At 37.5% G+C, this 18935-nt stretch overlaps 1 protein-coding gene across 1 annotated transcript in view; it reads left to right on the top strand.

Moving 5' to 3' along the window:
* The window catches only part of LOC150076805 (phospholipid-transporting ATPase ABCA3-like), a 432361-nt gene that overhangs the window by 389784 nt on the left and 23642 nt on the right, over positions 1-18935 (top strand). The window contains exon 18 of the mRNA XM_090385683.1: positions 4659-5173. Within this exon, the coding sequence (XP_090241809.1) occupies positions 4659-5173 (515 nt within the window). The remainder of the gene's footprint in view (positions 1-4658; positions 5174-18935) is intronic.

Here is an 18935-nt window from a genome sequence, read left to right on the forward strand (position 1 = left end):
CAAGTTAGCTTGGGCTATAAGCACATTTCTGGTAAACCAAGAAAATGTCAAATGACTTTTTCTTGGTTAATCACAAAAACGTTTACTACAAAATGATTTTGTAATTAATGTTGTCTGACACTAAGCCCTCAAAATGCTGCCAACATTTCATGTTTGGAAGGTTTAATATTGCCCTCATTTTCATCCAACTTTTGGTTGATATTGTTACTAGTTCTCAGAATACTCTCCAAAATGTTGGAGTCACTCAGATATTCAGCTACTATGACATCATTATTAACTCCTAAAAATTCATCAAGAATAATTTATCCACTGATCAAACCTCTCACTTGATTTCTCAATGTCTTGTAGTAGTTCATACCTCTCATTGCTGTTAAACACACATTTTAGCAAAACATGCTTGTGTGAAACGATTGTTTAGCATTAGCATTAGTAGAGGCATTTGATGCAAGAAAGCAAGCATATGCAGCATCAGCCAAAAAAAAAAAAAAAAAAAACCACTTCCACTTCACCCCTCTGTTCGTTCAAAATACCTGTCCAGCTGAGCAGCCTTAAACTTATTTAGGCTATCAACTTCCACGACAAGGGATGGAAGTCTGTTCCACCAACCAACCACTCGCTGGCTAAAGGCAAATTTCCGCACGTCTATCCTACATCTGTCTTTCCTCAATTTGAATTTATGCCCTCTCAGGTGATTATTTTGAGCGAGAGGAAGAATCCCATCAGCATTGAGCATGCTCAAACCATTCAATGCTTTATACATCTCTATCAGATCACCTCGCTGGTGCCTAGTCTCTAGACACTGTAATTTGCAAAACTTAAGCCTTTCTTCGTAAGAGCACCCCTTTGTTCCATTCACTAATCTTGTTGCCCTTCTCTGTACTCGTTCCAGCAGCTCCACATCCTTCTTGAAATGAGGCCTCCAGACCTGTATACAGTACTCTAGTGTGGCCTGACCATTGCCTTATACAAGGGAATAATCACATCCTTATCCCTGCTAGAAAAATTCCTATATATCATTGACAATACACCATGAGCAACTCTTGCAGCCCATCTGCACTGCTCAGAGAACTTCATATCTGAACCACCCCCAGGTCCCTTTCATTCTCTACCACTGTCCCTTTCATTCTCTACCACTCAGATATTCAGCTACTATGACATCATTATTAACTCCTAAAAATTCATCAAGAATAATTTATCCACTGATCAAACCTCTCACTTGATTTCTCAATGTCTTGTAGTAGTTCATACCTCTCATTGCTGTTAAACACACATTTTAGCAAAACATGCTTGTGTGAAACGATTGTTTAGCATTAGTAGAGGCATTTGATGCAAGAAAGCAAGCATATGCAGCATCAGCCAAAAAAAAAAAAAAAAAACCACTTCCACTTCACCCCTCTGTTCGTTCAAAATACCTGTCCAGCTGAGCAGCCTTAAACTTATTTAGGCTATCAACTTCCACGACAAGGGATGGAAGTCTGTTCCACCAACCAACCACTCGCTGGCTAAAGGCAAATTTCCGCACGTCTATCCTACATCTGTCTTTCCTCAATTTGAATTTATGCCCTCTCAGGTGATTATTTTGAGCGAGAGGAAGAATCCCATCAGCATTGAGCATGCTCAAACCATTCAATGCTTTATACATCTCTATCAGATCACCTCGCTGGTGCCTAGTCTCTAGACACTGTAATTTGCAAAACTTAAGCCTTTCTTCGTAAGAGCACCCCTTTGTTCCATTCACTAATCTTGTTGCCCTTCTCTGTACTCGTTCCAGCAGCTCCACATCCTTCTTGAAATGAGGCCTCCAGACCTGTATACAGTACTCTAGGTGTGGCCTGACCATTGCCTTATACAAGGGAATAATCACATCCTTATCCCTGCTAGAAAAATTCCTATATATCATTGACAATACACCATGAGCAACTCTTGCAGCCCATCTGCACTGCTCAGAGAACTTCATATCTGAACCACCCCCAGGTCCCTTTCATTCTCTACCACTGTCAGTGTAGTACCACAGAGTTGATACGTTGCTCTGGGGGTTGCTGTTTCCCATGTGTAGTACTTTACATTTGTCAATGTTAAATTTCATTTGCCACCTCTCAGCCCATCTGCTCAACCTTTCCAGATCCTGTTGCAGCAGCATAGTGTCAGTAGTGTCCTTGACAACCCTGCCTACCTTTGTATCGTCTGCAAACTTCGACATTAAGCTTGATATACCATCATCAATATCATTTATGAATACAGAAAACAATAATGGACCCAACACTCAGCCCTGAGGGACTCCACTAATAACATTAGTCCACGATGAGCAGTGTCCATTGATTACCACTCTCTGTCTTCTCCCCCTCAGCCACCCCTTTATCCACAGCAGCAATTTTCCTCCAATGTCACACTGCTAATTGTTAATTGCTGTTTCCGTCACATCCTGATCCCACACTTTTGCCAACTCTGATATGCACATCTGCAAATCAATTGGTTGGTTGGTTTCTATTCTCAGTATAATTTTTTTCAGTATATGCCTTCGTTAATGCATTTTATAATTTTTAATAATGCCTTGGTCCATTGGCTGCAGTTTATACAAGGTATTCGGAGCGAAGAAAACAAGTTTCACACTTGTAAGTTTTGAAATTACCAAGTAAAGGTTGGCGGGGTAGTTGTCAACAATTAACACAATTTTTCTGTTTTATTTTGTCATCTTTCTATCAAAATTTAACATCCACCGTTCAAAAATTTCATTTGTCATCCTAGATTTTTTGTTGTAGTTGTAGTCCAACTCTAACAACTTTACTCCTTTGAAATATCAGGGTTGTGTACTTTTGCCTATTACCAAAAACTTCAGTTTTTCATTACTAACCATATTTGCACCAACCAAGACTGTAATTTTCTCCTTACTGTTTTTACCACCTAAACATTTATCACCTTTAAAAGTCAGTGTCTTGTTTGGCAAAAATTAAAAAAATAGACTTCTTTATTATTATTATTATTATTAGCCATATAGTGCAAAGAAGCCTGAGGCGTATGCTGCACCAGCCAAAAAAAAAAAAATTCCAAGTTACCCTGAGAGAGAGAGAGAGAGAGAGAGAGAGAGAGAGAGAGAGAGAGAGAAACAGAAAGGAATCACCAAGAAATAGAAGAATGATGATATCCAGCTCAGGACCCTGGGGGTGCTAAGCCCATTCTCACCAGATGTAAGCCCCTGGGGTTTCATCACTGTTGAATATTTCTTTGGGCTCATAGTCCTCCATAATTTTTTTAAAAAACTGTTTCTTTCCAATGGGTATAGTCTTCTTGGATTACAACTCCACTTTCACAGAAATAACTTTTTTGAGTAAGCCACAGTTCTTTTTAAATTTGTCCAGCCAACCAGAACTGGCTTGGAATGTTTTATGCCCCAGAAAAGATGCATACTCCATAGCCTTTTCTTTTATTAATGACCCTGATATTGGCACGTTTTGGTCTCGCATCAACTTCACCCACTTAAAATTGGCTTCATCTAGATCTTCATACAGGCACAATTTCGCATGCTTCCTACTGGGTCCCATTTCTTCAAACAGTTTGAGAATTAAAACATGGTTTTTCAGAATGGTTGACACACTACCTGCAGGGATGCCAAATTTTTAAAGCAATTTCTTTTTTTTTTAACAATTGGGTCCCATTTCCTCAAACAGTTTGAGTATCAGAACACGGTTTTTCAGAATGATCGACACACTACTGGCAGGAATACCAAAAAAATTTGGTAAAGCTTTTTTTTTTTTTTTTTTTTTAACTTCCCAATCTAACTGTTAAGCACTTCTACTTTTTCCACTACATTCAAGGATTTCCTCTTAGACATTGTAAGGTTACTCACACAGCAACTAAAACCAAACTGATTTAGGGACCACTTGTACCTGCCATGTAAACAGAGATAGGTGAAATTTAGTGAAAGCATGGATTACTTATTTCTGCCAAACAACAGATGAATTTCCGTGATAAAGGAAACTCACTGTCTCCTAATTCTCATATAGTGTGTTTACAGTAGAAAACAGATTGACCAGCGCAACTTCTCAGTACAATAGATGCAGTGGTTGATAAAGGTTTTACGGGCACCACTAAATTCTGGAATGTTTTAGCTCTTAAAATCTAAAGAGATTAATACTTAATACTTTTAGCTTTTATTTCATGCTTTCTACAACATCAGCTCTATTGCCTAAAGGCCAGAGGTGCAAACAATGCTTACCCAGGTGTCTCCAAATCAGTTCGGTATATGGAAATTTTCTTTATTATATGGAAATTTTCTTCATTATACAGAAACTATTTTCAATGTAATGACCAAGGGGAAATCAAAAAAATTTTGCTAAATAGAAAAATTTGCTATATGGAAGTTTGTTAAAGAGAGGTCTGAGTGTATAATTCTCTTTTATCATCATGTACATATTTCATAAAATTTCAGTCTTTATTTAAGAGATCGATTACTTGAAAGGTAACTGAAACAGGTGTATTGAGATTAATAAGTACTCCCAAAAAAATTCATTTTTTATATATAAAAACATTTTTTTTCTATATAGAAACATTTTTATGTAAAAAGTTCTTTTAAGAATTTTTTATTTTATTTTGTGAAATAATCCTAATATGTACATATGTTTTTTATTTTATTATTTTTATTTTTTATTTCTTCTTATAAGAAATCTGTGGTACAGTATGTGTGGCATGGCAAGAATACGATTTGGACTGGAGGTCACCTGGTATTGGAAGGCTTTTAATATTTCTTTGTTTGCATGGTATAGTATTCTGGATCCTGCTGATTGCTTGTGAAAAAAATGTTTTTATATTGTTGAACTATGTAATATTTAAAAGATGGCAAAAAAGGACTTCAATAGTAAAAAAAATACCTACTGATGTTGCTGCTGTGGATGAAGATAGTGATGTTAGAAATGAACGTATGAGGATTATGAACACACCACTAGATATTCTGTTTGGTACTGATACTGTAATTTTAAATAATATCACAAAAAAATATGGTTCCTTTTTGGCAGTGGATCGAATATGTTTTGGGGTACATAAAGGAGAATGCTTTGGTCTTTTGGGTTTAAATGGTGCTGGAAAAACAACAACGTTTAAAATGTTGACTGGAGATATATCTATAACAGATGGAAATGCCTATCTTGATGGATTCAGCATAAAAAGAGATGTTAAAAAGGTAAATTTATTTTCAGTTATGTTTAATAGAACTAAGTTGTATTATGTAATGACAGTCATGCAAATCAAATATTATGTAGTGGAATTTATGAAATGCTAGCTTTATGTATTATTCTTAAAAATGTTATTAAGTTTAAATTTACAGCTGAGAGATATATAAAACCTCTATCTAAGAATTAGATGGAGGGTTTTACATATCCCCTCTAAGAATTTTTCTAGAAAATTTTCCTACAGAACGAAATAAACTTGAGTAGTTTTAATAATTTTCTTCTTTAAAATTATTCAAACTACCCATTTCCACAACACCAAAAGGAAGTTTGTTCCAGCAATCAACTACCTGCTTGCTAAAGCAAGGTAGTTGATTGTTGCATATTTATATACCTTTATGTGCTGTCTGAGCAAGAGGAAGGATGCAATCAGCATTTAGCTCACTCAGTCCATTCAAAGCCTTAAAGTCTTCAATCAGATCTCCTTGCAGGTGCTTGGTGTCTATATTCTGTAATTTGCAGAACTGAAGTCTTTCTTCAGCTCATCTGCTTAATTTTTTAGGATCTTGTTGCAGTATCATTTCCCAATTACTGTCATTAAAAACCTTGTCAACTTTTGTGTCATCTTCAGACTTAGACATTAAGTTTGATATACTTTCCTCAACAAAAAAAAACAACAATGGGCCTAGTGCTGAACTCTGAGGGACTCCACTAATAACATTAGTCCAAGAAGAGTAGTGTCCATTGATAATCATTCTTTGTCTTCCACTCAGACCATCCCTTTATGGGGAACAGTATCAAAACCTTTTCTGAAATGTTAGTATATGATGTAAAAATTATTTTTTGCATCCAGTTCCTTTGCTACTGCATCATAGCATCCAATCAGGTTGGTAAGACAAGATTGCTCGATAAAAAGTCCATGCTATGACTGCAGTATAACTGCATTGTGGTCTAGATTGTGCTATGTTACTTCTTTAAACAGTGATTCCATTATTTTCCCTGGAATAGAAGTTAAGCTAACAGGTCTGTAATTATTCTGTAATTATTAACTTCACCCTTTGATTTCCCTCTTGTGAGTAGAAGAGACATTTGCACATTTTCAATCTCTAGGGGCCTCCCCTGAATCTAAGGATGCTCTCATAACTATGATTAAGGGGATGACTAACTTATCTCTTTTACTGCTTTTTTTTTATAATATAATTGGATAGATTCCATCAGCTTCAGGTGCTTTGTTTAGTTTTATCTTTGACAGTTTCTCTTCAGTATTCTTTTCAGTTATCACAAAATTGTTTAGCTCCCTCTTAAAATTTGATAACACTTCTGGCATCCCCATCCTTAAAAAATACCTTAATTGTGAATGAAGATGCAGAATATCTATTTAGTTTTTCAGCAATCTGAGCAGGATCAGCAACAGTTAAACCATTTATATCTAGTAGTTCAATGTGAGTCGTCCTTTCTCCTAGTGTTTACATAAATAAAGAAGTTTTTGCTACTTTTCTTTGCTAGATCATTGCTTTGCTTTAATCTTTGCTTTTCTTTACTTTAATCTTCCATAGCTTTCCTACCCCCCCCCCTTTGTGACTTGATTGCAGACTAGTTTATACCTACTGTACATTTCTGTATTTCTTGGTAATTTATAAGCATGCTATGTGCATTTTTCTTTCTCTGCAGAGAGTCTCATCACTTTGTCTGCCATCCACTTCAGTCCAAGCCTTGAACAGTATCTCATAGTTGGTATAAAAAACCTATTAGCTTTTACTGTTACTTCCCCAAATGCTTCCCATTACAATTTTTTGTTGGTAACATCATCAGTTTGTTTCACTGAATAGAATTTAAAAACTGACTGAGACAACTGTAGTCACATTTATAAAAGCAGAAGCCCTTCCCTTTGCCGTCAACAGTAGTTACATCTTTAAGTAAATCCCACATCAATACATTGTGAACACTGCCACCTATTTGGTCTTTTATCTGCAGATTGTAAATGCATGCAGAGTTGCTGCTGATAATCAGATCAAAAGTAATTGCTTTCCCTCATTGCCTCTTTAACATACAAATATAGGAAACAGCCATCCAGTAAATCCACAAAAGTCCTGCTACTGTGTGAGTGATCAGTCCACAAATTCCAGTAACTATCTGGAAAGTTAAAATCCCCCATTATGAGATGTTCTGATATAATGGCGCACTCTCTTTTTCTCTGTAGTTGTTCGTTAAACTACTCACAGACATTTAACCTGTAACACAATCCTACTGTTATTTTTGTTTTCCTAGTAGGTACGTCCCACCAGACTGATCATTGTAACCACTTTGTAATATGCACAAGCACCTTTAAATAGTAAGATGCTTGCACATGTTCCAGTAACACTGGCTAATATGAGTTTTACCTCCACTAATATATCAGCTGTTTGAAGTCAATTTTTATGCATAGATTTTGAAAATACTTCTAAAAATTTCACATCATATCACAATTTCTGCATGTAGAAGTTTTTTTATTATTGAAACCCAAAAAGCATGAGAGGTGCTAGAACCTATAGTACTTAGTACCATGCACTGGCTGAAGGTTGAGAAGATCAAAGAAGATAGTTGTTGACATTAGATTTGAATTTCTGTAGATTACAATTTTCAAGAAATATGTATGAAGGAAGGTTGTTCCAGAAAACGGAAGTTGAATGAATAAATGAGGAAGAAGAAAAGTTGGTTATGTGAGTTTGAAGTTGGACAGTAAAAGGATGCTGAGTGGTTGTGACATGTGTTCAGACTGCTTTGGAAGAGAGAGTGGGAACTATAGAATCCAATTCAGAAGAACAGTGCCCATTGAAGTATCTATAGAATAGGCATGCAGCAGAAACAGAATGTCTATGAGACAGAGAGTTGGAGAGAATTTATAAGAGATGAGTCATTAATTAACCTAACTACCTACTCTCTTTTGGATGGAATCTAGAAGCCTAAGAAAGGTTTGGCGGTACTGCTCCAGATGTGGGAACAATATTCCATGATAGGGGGATTCGTGATTTGTACACAGTGAACAGCTGTTTCACTGAGAACAAAAGAGAAAACCCAGTTTTTAAATGAAGAGGAAGCAATATTTGTAATGTGCTTACGCCAAGAGAGGTTAGCATTAGCATTAGTAGAGGCATTTGATGCAAGAAAGCAAGCTTATGCAGCATCAGCCAAAAAAACCTCCTCCAATCAACCTCCACCACAAGGGATGGAAGTCTGTTCCACCAACCAACCACCCGCTAACTAAAGGCAAATTTCCGCACGTCTATCCTACATCTGTCTTTCCTCAATTTGAATTTATGCCCTCTCAGGTGATTTTTCTGAGCTAGAGGAAGAATCCCATCAGCATTGAGCATGCTTAAACCATTCAAGGCTTATACACCTCTATCAGATCACCTCGCTGGTGCCTAGTCTCCAGACACTGTAATTTGCAAAACTTAAGCCTTTCTTCGTAAGAGCACCCCTTTGTTCCATTCACTAATCTTGTTGCCCTTCTCTGTACTCGTTCCAGCAGCTCTACATCCTTCTTGAAATGAGGCCTCCAGACCTGTATACAGTACTCTAGGTGTGGCCTGACCATCGCCTTATACAATGGAATAATCACCTCCTTATCCCTGCTGGAAAAATTCCTGTATATCATTGACAATACTCCATGAGCTACTCTTGCAGCCCGTCTGCACTGCTCAGAGAACTTCATATCTGCCTGCACAACCACCCCCAAGTCCCTTTCATTCTCTACCATTGTCAGTGTTGTACCACAGAGTTGATACGTTGCTCTGGGGTTGCTGTTTCCCATGTGTAGTACTTTACATTTGTCAATGTTAAACTTCATTTGCCACCTCTTCAGCCCATCTGCTCAACCTTTCCAGATCCTGTTGCAGCAGCATAGTGTCAGTAGTGTCCTTGACAACCCTGCAAAAAGTGTCAGTAGTGTCCTTGACAACCCTTTGTATCGTCTGCAAACTTGGACATTAAGCCCGATATACCATCATCAATATCATTTATAAATACAGAAAACAATAATGGACCCAACACTGAGCCCTGAGACTCCACTAATAACATCAGTCCACGATGAGCAGTGTCCATTGATTACCACTCTCTGTCTTCTCCCCCTCAACCACCCCTTTATCCATAGCAGCAATTTGCCTCCAATGTCACACTGCTCCAATTTGTGTAGCAGTCTTCCATGTGCAACAGTATCAAAAGCCTTTCTAAGATCCAAGTATATAATATCAAAGTTATTCCCTGCATCCAGTTCTTTTGTGACTGCATCATAGTATCCAATCAAGTTGGTCAGGCAAGACTTCCCCTTAACAAAACCATGCTGTGTCTGAGCAATAACTGAAGTCTTGTCTAAATGATCCTGCAGTGCTTCTTTAACCAGTGCCTCCATTAATTTTCCTGGAACAGAAGTTAAGCTCACAGGTCTATAATTACATGTGTCAGCCTTTGATCCTCCTTTGTGAATTGGGGTCACATTTGCACATTTCCAGTCTATGGGTACCTCCCCTGAGTCCAAGGAAGCTCTCATAATTATGGCTAAGGGTTTGCTTACTTCCTTTGCTGCCTCCTTTAATATAACTGGATAGATCCCATCCACCCCGGGTGCCTTTCTTGTGTTTATCTTCAACAGTTTCTCCTCCACTTTACTCCCAGTTATTTCAAGATTCTGTAGCTTACTGCTAGAGTTGAATACACCTCTGGCATTCCCCTTGCTGAATAACTCCTCATGTGTGAATGTCGATGCAAAATATTCATTTAGTTTGTTAGCTACTTGAGCAGGATCATCAACACTTGACCCATCAATATCAAGTGGACCAATCTGATTCATCCCCTTCCTTCTAGAGTTTACATAAGTAAAGAACTCTTTGCTGTTTTTCTTTGCATCCCTTGCCAAGGATTTCTCGTAATCTGCCTTCGCCTGCCTAACCTCCTTTGTAACTTGGTTGCATATCAACTTGTATCTATCATAGGCTTCTGTGTCATGTGTTAATTTGTATGTATCCGATGCATTTTTCTTCTCTGCCATATGCTCATTAGTTCATCTGACATCCATTTTGGCCTAAACCTTGAACAATATTTCTTAGTTGATATGTAAAGCCTAGTAGCTTCCAAGATAAGTTCTTTGAATGCTTCCCATTTTGAATTTGCTGTTGGTAACATCATCAGTTGGTCCCACTGTATAGAATTTAAATACTGTCTCAGTCCATCGTAGTCGCCTTTACGGAAGCAATAACCCTTCCCTTTACCCCTAATGGTAGTTACCTCTTTGAGTAAATCCCACTTCAGCACACTGTGATCACTGCCCCCTAGTGGTTCATTTATCTGCAGATTCTTAATGCATGAAGAATCACTGCTGATAATCAAATCAAGAGTATTACTCCCTCTAGTTGCCTCCCGAACATGCTGATGTAGAAAACAATCATCCAATAAATCCACAAAAGCCCTGCTAGTGTGTGAGTAACCAGACCCCAAAATCCAGTCAATATCTGGGAAATTAAAATCTCCCATTATAAGACACTCTGATTTACTGGCCCACTCTATTTCCCTGTACAGTCCCTTATTATACTCATCAGAGTTCTGATGAGATTATACTCATCATTAGGCCTATAGCACACTCCTACTCTCAATTTTGATCTCCCAATGTTTATGTCACACCAAACTGACTCCACACTGCACTGTCCAGCGATGTCGACTGGCTTCACTTCCTTGGTTTTTATGTGTTTCTTAACTAATAGCATAACACCTCCCCCCTTCCTATCCTGTCTATCCTTTCTGTAGATGTTGTACTCCCCAAATTGCAGTTCCGCATCCCTTATATCTGTGTGACACCACGTCTCTGATATATTCCAACAATATCTGCCTTCGATGTTTTGAGCAATACCTCAAATTCAAATTCAGAGTAATTTCCAGTAGAGGTATATGATATTACTTAGAAATAGGAGTCTCATCAAAGATAAGCATAGGAGCAGAAGAATCCTTTTTGGGAGATATAAGATAGGACTGAGTTTTAGAAGGATTGAAATAAATTAAGTTATCTTTGCTCCACTAGAGAATTACCTGGAGATCAGCATTTAAGGAATTGGTAGAGGATATCTGTGAAGTTGAAGCTGTTTGTACAGGGCAAAATTTCTCAAACTGGAAGGTGGAATGCAATATGCTATCATCAGCAAAACTACGGATAGGATTACCAGTCATTGGAAGAAGGTCGTTAATATACAAGAGGAAAAGAGTGGGAGAAAGAACTGAACCTTGGGGAACATCAGCATTAGTGAAAAAGTTAGAAGACAGAGAGCCATCTTCCATCACTGACAGTAAGTGGTCAGAGAGAAAACTGGATACTCAATCACAAAAAACAGTTGACAAACCTTAAGATGGAAACTTATTTAGAAGATATTTATACCAAACACAATCAAAAGCCTTTGAAATGTCAAAAGCAACTGTTAAGTTTCATCAAACTTTTCCATTGAATTTATCCATAGATGGGTAACATAAGCCAGAATATCACTAGTGGATTGACAGTGATGGACTTTAGATTTTGGAATTAGTATTAGTAGAGGCACATGATGCAAGAAAGCAAGCTTATACAGCATCAGCCAAAAAAAAAAAAAAAAAAAAAATTCCTTCTAGACAAACATTTGGATCCATTTGTTCCAAATGTTTGTCTAGTTCTGCCTTGAATTTATTTAAGCTATCAATTTCCATACTAGCGATTGTGGATCAGACAGCAGGTTTTTGGATAGTTTAAGAGTTGGCAGTTAAACAATTTCTCCATTTCTTTATAAATAGTGGAAGTGCAATGGGACAATAATTGGATGGGAGGGATTTGTTACCCCTTTTCAGGAACTGGCTGGATATCAGCAAATTTCCAAGCAGAAGAGAAAACAACTTTGGAATTAGAAAGTGAAAAAAGGCAACACAGAAAAGGGGTGCATTCAGGAGCACAGGTTTTGAGAACAAGTGAAGAAATACCATCAGGTTTCTTAGCATCAAGATTGTTCAAAATGCTTCTGACATTCCTCTTGATAGAAGACTGCAGGAAGCATTGAATGGAGTGTACTGGGAATGAGTGTACAGGAGGTGGTTTACCAAGATCATCAATACACAAGTTGCAAGAAAAGTAGGATGCTAGCAGGCCAGCTTTATCTTTGATTGAAGTGGCAACAGACTATTTGGTGTTGACAGTAATTTTCTCATCTCTATTCAGAGATGGGAAAAAATATGGCAATAGCTTTGGCAAGAGACTAGAATGCTTGGCTATCATTTGGACAAAAAACAAGTTATCTGCTCTTGGTATGTTCAAAATATAGTTTGGACTGATTAATATATGCTTTACAGTTGTTGTGGGCTTTCGTGTAGGCAGAAAATTAACTCAGAGATTTGTATACAAGCCAGTTGCGATATGCAACATTCTTAATATTGAACAGTCTTAACACATTTATTGAAAAACCAAGGTTTAGATAAAGGATGAGATTTTAAGGTGGAGTGTAAAATAAAGGATTTCATCTCTATAAGGATAATTTCACAGACATGATCTGAGCAAACATTGACATCAGAATATTCAAAACAGTAATTTGACCAAGGAAACTTTGGAATAAGAAAGTGAAAAAAGGCAACACAGAAAAGGAGTGAGCTCAGGAAAAGAAGGCAAGAAATCTCACAGATCATCCCATTTTGCATCATTGTAATGTCAAAACATGAGGTTGAGAATGGCATTGAGAGAAAGGCTCCATTGGAGAAGAGACCATCACCAAGTTGTGATCTGAGATGGCTAGAGGACTACTCATCTAAACTGTTTATTTTAGAAGGGTTGTTTGTGAAAAAAATATCAAGCATGTTGGCTACATAGTTAGGACTCTACTAGTCTGGTAGGTAAATGAACAATCTATGCGAGGTCATTAGTAATTGCAAAAGCCTCAGCATCTTGACCAGCAGGGTCTGTGTGACTAGAAAACAGATGCCACCTGGAGTTGTGAACATTAAAATCACCAAGGAAAATTACTTCACTGTTCAGAAAGTTGGACTGGAGGAAGTCGAGTTTCAAAGAGTGGAAGTCAGAGAGTTCCAAGTGATTAGTTGAGTTGGAAAACGATGGATAGAACTGATGAATCTGACAGAATGTGGTAGAAAGATTTTAAGCCGGAGAATATTCAAAAGAGGAGATTCCAAATTACTAAGTCTCTGACTGGGAGTATCAGAACAGACATATGCACAAGTGCCAACTTTGAAGTGAAAAATCAAACAGCAAATAATTCAGACAACTGAGATGAGCAGTGATTGAATCAACCAATAACTGGGATTCTGTCAGAAAAAGTACATGAGGTTTGGCAGACTGGTAGTAGTAGTAGTAGTGGCATGTGATACAAGAAAGCAAGATTATGTAGCATAAAAAAAAAAAAAAATTCAAGCATCCATTCCTTTTAAAAGTTTGTCCAGTTCCTCCTTGATAATTTATTATCAACTACGTGCTGGCTAAAAGCAAATTTCCGCACATCTATTCCACAACTGTCTTTCCCTCAATTTGAATTTATGCTCCCTCAGGTTTGTAATTTGAGCAAGAGGAAGAATCCCATCAGCATTGCACCTGCTCAACTCATTTAAGTGGAAATGGTCATCATTGACATTGGAACGGAAGCCACATATATTTGTGAAACGAATGAGGAAATTTAGATCTTTTCACAGATAAGTTTGTTTTATTACTTTCACAGTTCATGATATATTCAGTAGTAAGAAAAGGTGGGGAGGAGATGCTGTATGTAGTAATGAAATTTTTGGATATGATGTACACATGGCAAGAATATGCCCAGCTCTTTGACATAATGTGGACTCAACAATGCCCCCCTGCATACAGACTACTCGGACTCCCTCCAATCTCTATCTGGCAGCGAGGTTATACACTAGCCAATCCGGAAGCCTCCTAGGGCATTACTAATAAGTTTGATCCAGTGAACTATCTAGTGGCAGGCCTGTGAACATTGTTTTAGAGCTATATCTCAAAATGTAAGGAAGTTGGACCTTGCTATGATGTCCATCATAACCTCAACAATATCAAGCATGATTGAAGAGAAGGGTGGGGGGTTGCTGGAGCTTTGCTCTGGAGACTAAACATGAGATCTACCACTTCAAGCCTGCAGTGGTCAAAGCGTTGGTATTTGGTATTACACCAGTTGGGAGAGTCATCTGTGACCTAGTATTGCCATGAAGCAGAATTCCTCCGTGTGGTATGGGTGCTACACCTTCAGTATGCTAGGTGCCGTATTTCAGGACTTGCACATGAGGATTATACCCTAGGGTTACTAACAGTCCCAGCATCATGAAGGTGAAAGCAGAGTTTTGACTGTCACAGACCGACTGGACTTCACCGAAATTAGGTCTACTTGACTTAAGTGTTACCCGAATATCAGTTCCATCAGCATTTCAGACTCCCATGTAGCAAAGCCCAGCTTGTCATACCCAAGAGAATGTCTGTGATAGCCCTCAAGGACCAATTTTTGCATTCATCCATATGTTTATGTGATTACAATTTGGGGATAAATGACATGTTCAGCCTTATGTCTGCCTCCCATCCCCCACTTTCAAGATAGTTGTAGTGTGTTTACATGTACAGTTTATCTGCATTGTATTGTTAAAATGTTTAAGCAGAAGCAAAGGAAGCATCTGACCATCCTGACAGTTTGTGCATGTGCATGGATTGTTTATAACAAAAACTCAGAAAAAGAAAATATACAGTATTACTAAATGCATAACAAGTCTGAGGATATGGCTATCTGAGAAAATTAAAAGTATGCATTTTCTGTTGCTATTGTGTGGCAAGAATCATGCAAGCACAGCATCAACTATCCTAAAATATCTGCAATAATGTCTGCTTCCACATAATAAAGCCTTGTTGATACCAGATCTCCCCAAAAATCATTGGATAAAGGAAGCAGTGATGAATATAGTAAGCATTTTTGTGTTACAGACTTTACTGAACAGCCCACTTCAACAGATTTGTAATCTGAAAATCATAAAATGCCACACTTAATTAAGTTAGAGGAGCTGAATGACATAGTTTGTGATTGTGAAATATGTAAAGAGGAAGCAGAACTCCTTGGTTCTAGATTACAACAGAAACTAAAATTGTAGTATATCAAAAACATCACAAAGTGTTTACAAAATATTGTTGTAGAAGATGATACGTGTTTCTGTATGGTTTTCACATATAGTGGTCTTCTAAAAAAAACTGGGCATTGAACACAATCATAATGAATGGTGTTTATTTAATGATTCCTAAAAATTAAGTTTAAAAGCAAATTAAGTTTTGTTGCACAGTGAAAATTCATTCCCATCAGTTCCTCTACTTCATGCTATTAGCTTGAAAGACAACATGAAAGTATGTCCACAGTACTGGGTGCAATACCATGACTTTGTTTGAAATGTCTGTGGTGATCTAAAGGTAATTGGATTACTCACTGGTTTCTACAATAAAGTTTCACAAAATACTATTGTTTATGGGAAAGTCATTAATGAGAAAACCATTATACGAGGTGCTACCCAAATGTTCCCGAAATTTGAATGTTGTGTGGGAACTACGTATAGTATGCACTTGTGGCACTAGGTAACACTGCTTGCATTCTTTGTGAATCAGTGTGCCACATGACATCAGGCTGGATAGAGTCATTGAATATTTATGCGCAGTTCTTTGGCAGTGTGTTTTGTGTATTTTGCGATTGTTGCAATGGCTGATGTGAGACAGCAACATGCTTGCATCAAGTTTTGTTTCCTTCTTAATAATACAGCAGCAGAAACCCATAAGTAGTTGAAACAAGCTTTTGATGACAATTCTTTAGGCCAGACGCAGACCTACTACTGGTTTAACTGTTTTAAAATGGTCGAATGTCGGTTGATGACGATTCGCTCTGGGCATCCATCATCAAGTACAACCCTGGAAAATGTCGCAAAAGTGAAAGACCGCAGGCAAGCAGCCTATCCATGACATTTGTGGCATTGTAGGACTGTCTTATGGCACGTGTCAGCAGATTTTGTCAGACGAGTTGAACATGAGAAGGACTGCAGCCCAGTCTGTGCCACAGTTACTGAGTGAAGACCAAAAGCAGCATAGCATGGAAGTTAGCAGAGATCTTCAAGAATGGGTCAGGAGTGATCAAACATTCCTTTCTACGGTCGTCACTGGTGATGCGAGTTAGGTATATGGGTATGACCCAGAAACCAAGCAACAATCATCCCAGTGGAAGAGCCCATCTTCACCCTGACTGAAGAAAGCCTGACATGCGAGGAGCAATGTGAAGTCCATCTGTTTTTTGGACATTGATGGAAATATCCATAAGGAATTCATCCCTCCTGGCCAGACCGTCAATACAAAGTTCTACTGTGATGTCCTGAGGCGATTAAGGGAAGCTGTCAGGAGGAAATGTCCAGAGAAGTGGCGCACAAAGAACTGGGTCCTTCATCATGACAACGTGCTGGCTAACACATCTCTTGCTGTGGTGCAGTTTTTGGCATTCAACGACATGAAAATCATCCCCACTCCCCTTATTCACTAGGCTTAGCCTCCTGCAACTTCTTCCTCTTCCCAAGAATGAAAATCAAGCTGAAGGGTCAATGCTGTCAAATATTTGACAGCATAGAGGATATCCAAACCGATCGCAGGCAGTGCTGAACACTGACAAAGGACTTTCAGGAAGCATTCAAATCACGGGACAGTCACTAGGATCAGTGTTTCCACTCTCAATGGGACTATTTCAAAGGCAACGGTGGCGAATAAGACCCAAGATGAGTCTAATTTATTTTATAAATATATTTTAGGAACTTTTGGCTAGCACTTCTTATTATGTAGCATTGAGAAAAGTGGGATGAATTTTTACCAGGGAGGTGTAATACAAAATACAGTCCATTGGTTGAACTAAAAAAAGTTCTTCTTTCACCTTTGCATATGAAGCTTGGATTAATGAAGAATTTTGTTAAGTCTCTGGATAAAGAAGGAAATGGATTCTGCTACCTAAAGGAACTGTTTCCCAAATTAACAGATACAAACTGAAAAAAGGAATTTTCATTAGGCCTTGAATAAACAAACTCCTTAACAAACATAATAAACAGATTTGAGTAATTCTAATGTTTAGAATTATAAACAGTTGTATTTGGGTGATTACTGATGTTCTTAAATATCTTTAGAAGTCTTAGAATATCAAATGATACATTGTATTATTTATGGTGCATGTTTGTAATCTTTGTTTTTAAAAAATAAAATTCAGTGTTATACGAGGGTTACCCTCATATAACACAGTAGTTTGGTTCCTACAAAATCTCATGTAATGCGAAACCATGTTATACAGGACTAAGAACCAGTACAAAAAAGGGGAGGGTTATGTTCCAAAAGCTAACAAAAATACACCAATTTTTTTATAACTATCGGGAACTTAATTTTTATAGTAATAATAACTTAATATTTTAACTTTATTTTTATAATAGTAGTAACTTAAATAGTAATAACTGAACAAACATCTTACCTTACAAACTGTGATACTTATATGTCAGATAGTCAGTGATGATTATGTGACATATAAGTATCACACCTTTTCATCACTGCTAAGCACAATCTCTTCTTCAGCATTTAGATTTCATGTACCTTCTGCTCTCTTTAAAAGTCACGAACTGCACGCTTCAAAGTCACAAATTTTTATGGTCTCAAACAAGCACAAGTTCAATAGTACAGAACCCTAACCCAGGGATCTCCCAACAAAATACAGTGGACCCCTGCTTTAAAGATATAAAGCACAAATTTAACTTTATTACCTTACCAATTAACAAAGTTAAATGATATGTGAGAATCGGAAGAATATTTTTCGGTTAGCAAAATAAAAATAAATTTACGCTTACGTACATAGCTTAATTAATAGTACTGTAATATGTACATACTAACTAATTGATATTTTTCTTCACTGAATTTTTTTTTGGTTGTAAAATTTAAAACAGTAAAAATGATAAGCAATTAATAACAAAGAACATGGCATGCACAAGTTGCATGAGATATGGAGTAATGGGTTTCTGAAAATTTATTTATGTTTTTTATATGATTGAATATTTCATGGAAGGGGGAAACACATTTCACCATAATTATGTGAAAACACACAGAATTCCAGCTATCGGTACTATCGCAAATGCAATAAGATTGAGTTTACTACACATTTAATTATTAGATTGCACATATAGAAAAGCCCAATAAAATGGAAAGTGCAAATTGTTTTTATTGTTTTATGGTAGTGACCTCCAGAAATGTGCTTTGGAAAAATATCATGAAGGTGATAACAACTAGTGAGTCAACAGCAGACATTCAGAAAAAGGAGGTGCCTCCGTAGCCAGGTGGGAAGGAGCAGCAGTGCCTAGCACACGCTTCTTGATTAGACCGGGGTTCGAGCCCGTCACCACCAAATACGGAGGATGCGGAAAAGTCAGGGAATGACCATCGCATATCCCGGAGCAATATGGCCTTAGTTGCTAATGCTCCTAAAAACCAAACAACAACAACAGAAAAAGGAATGGAAACATTGAAAATTACATCTAACATAATAGCAGGGTTTTCCAGCACAAAAGCTCAAAAATACTGTGTTATGCAAGATTTCCCGCAATTCTCAAACTGTGTTATATAAGTACCATGTTTTGCGAGGATTGCCGCAATTTATCAATCGTGTTAGAGCGAAACCGTGTTGTAGAAGTACAACACGTGTTGTTATACAGGGGTTGCCTGTATAGACTTTTTCTTTTTTAAAAACCTATTTTCAT

This window comes from Mastigoproctus giganteus, chromosome 12 (genome assembly GCF_048544385.1).
Source record: "Mastigoproctus giganteus isolate SK-2022 chromosome 12, ASM4854438v1, whole genome shotgun sequence".
Taxonomy (NCBI): Eukaryota; Metazoa; Arthropoda; class Arachnida; order Uropygi; family Thelyphonidae; genus Mastigoproctus; species Mastigoproctus giganteus.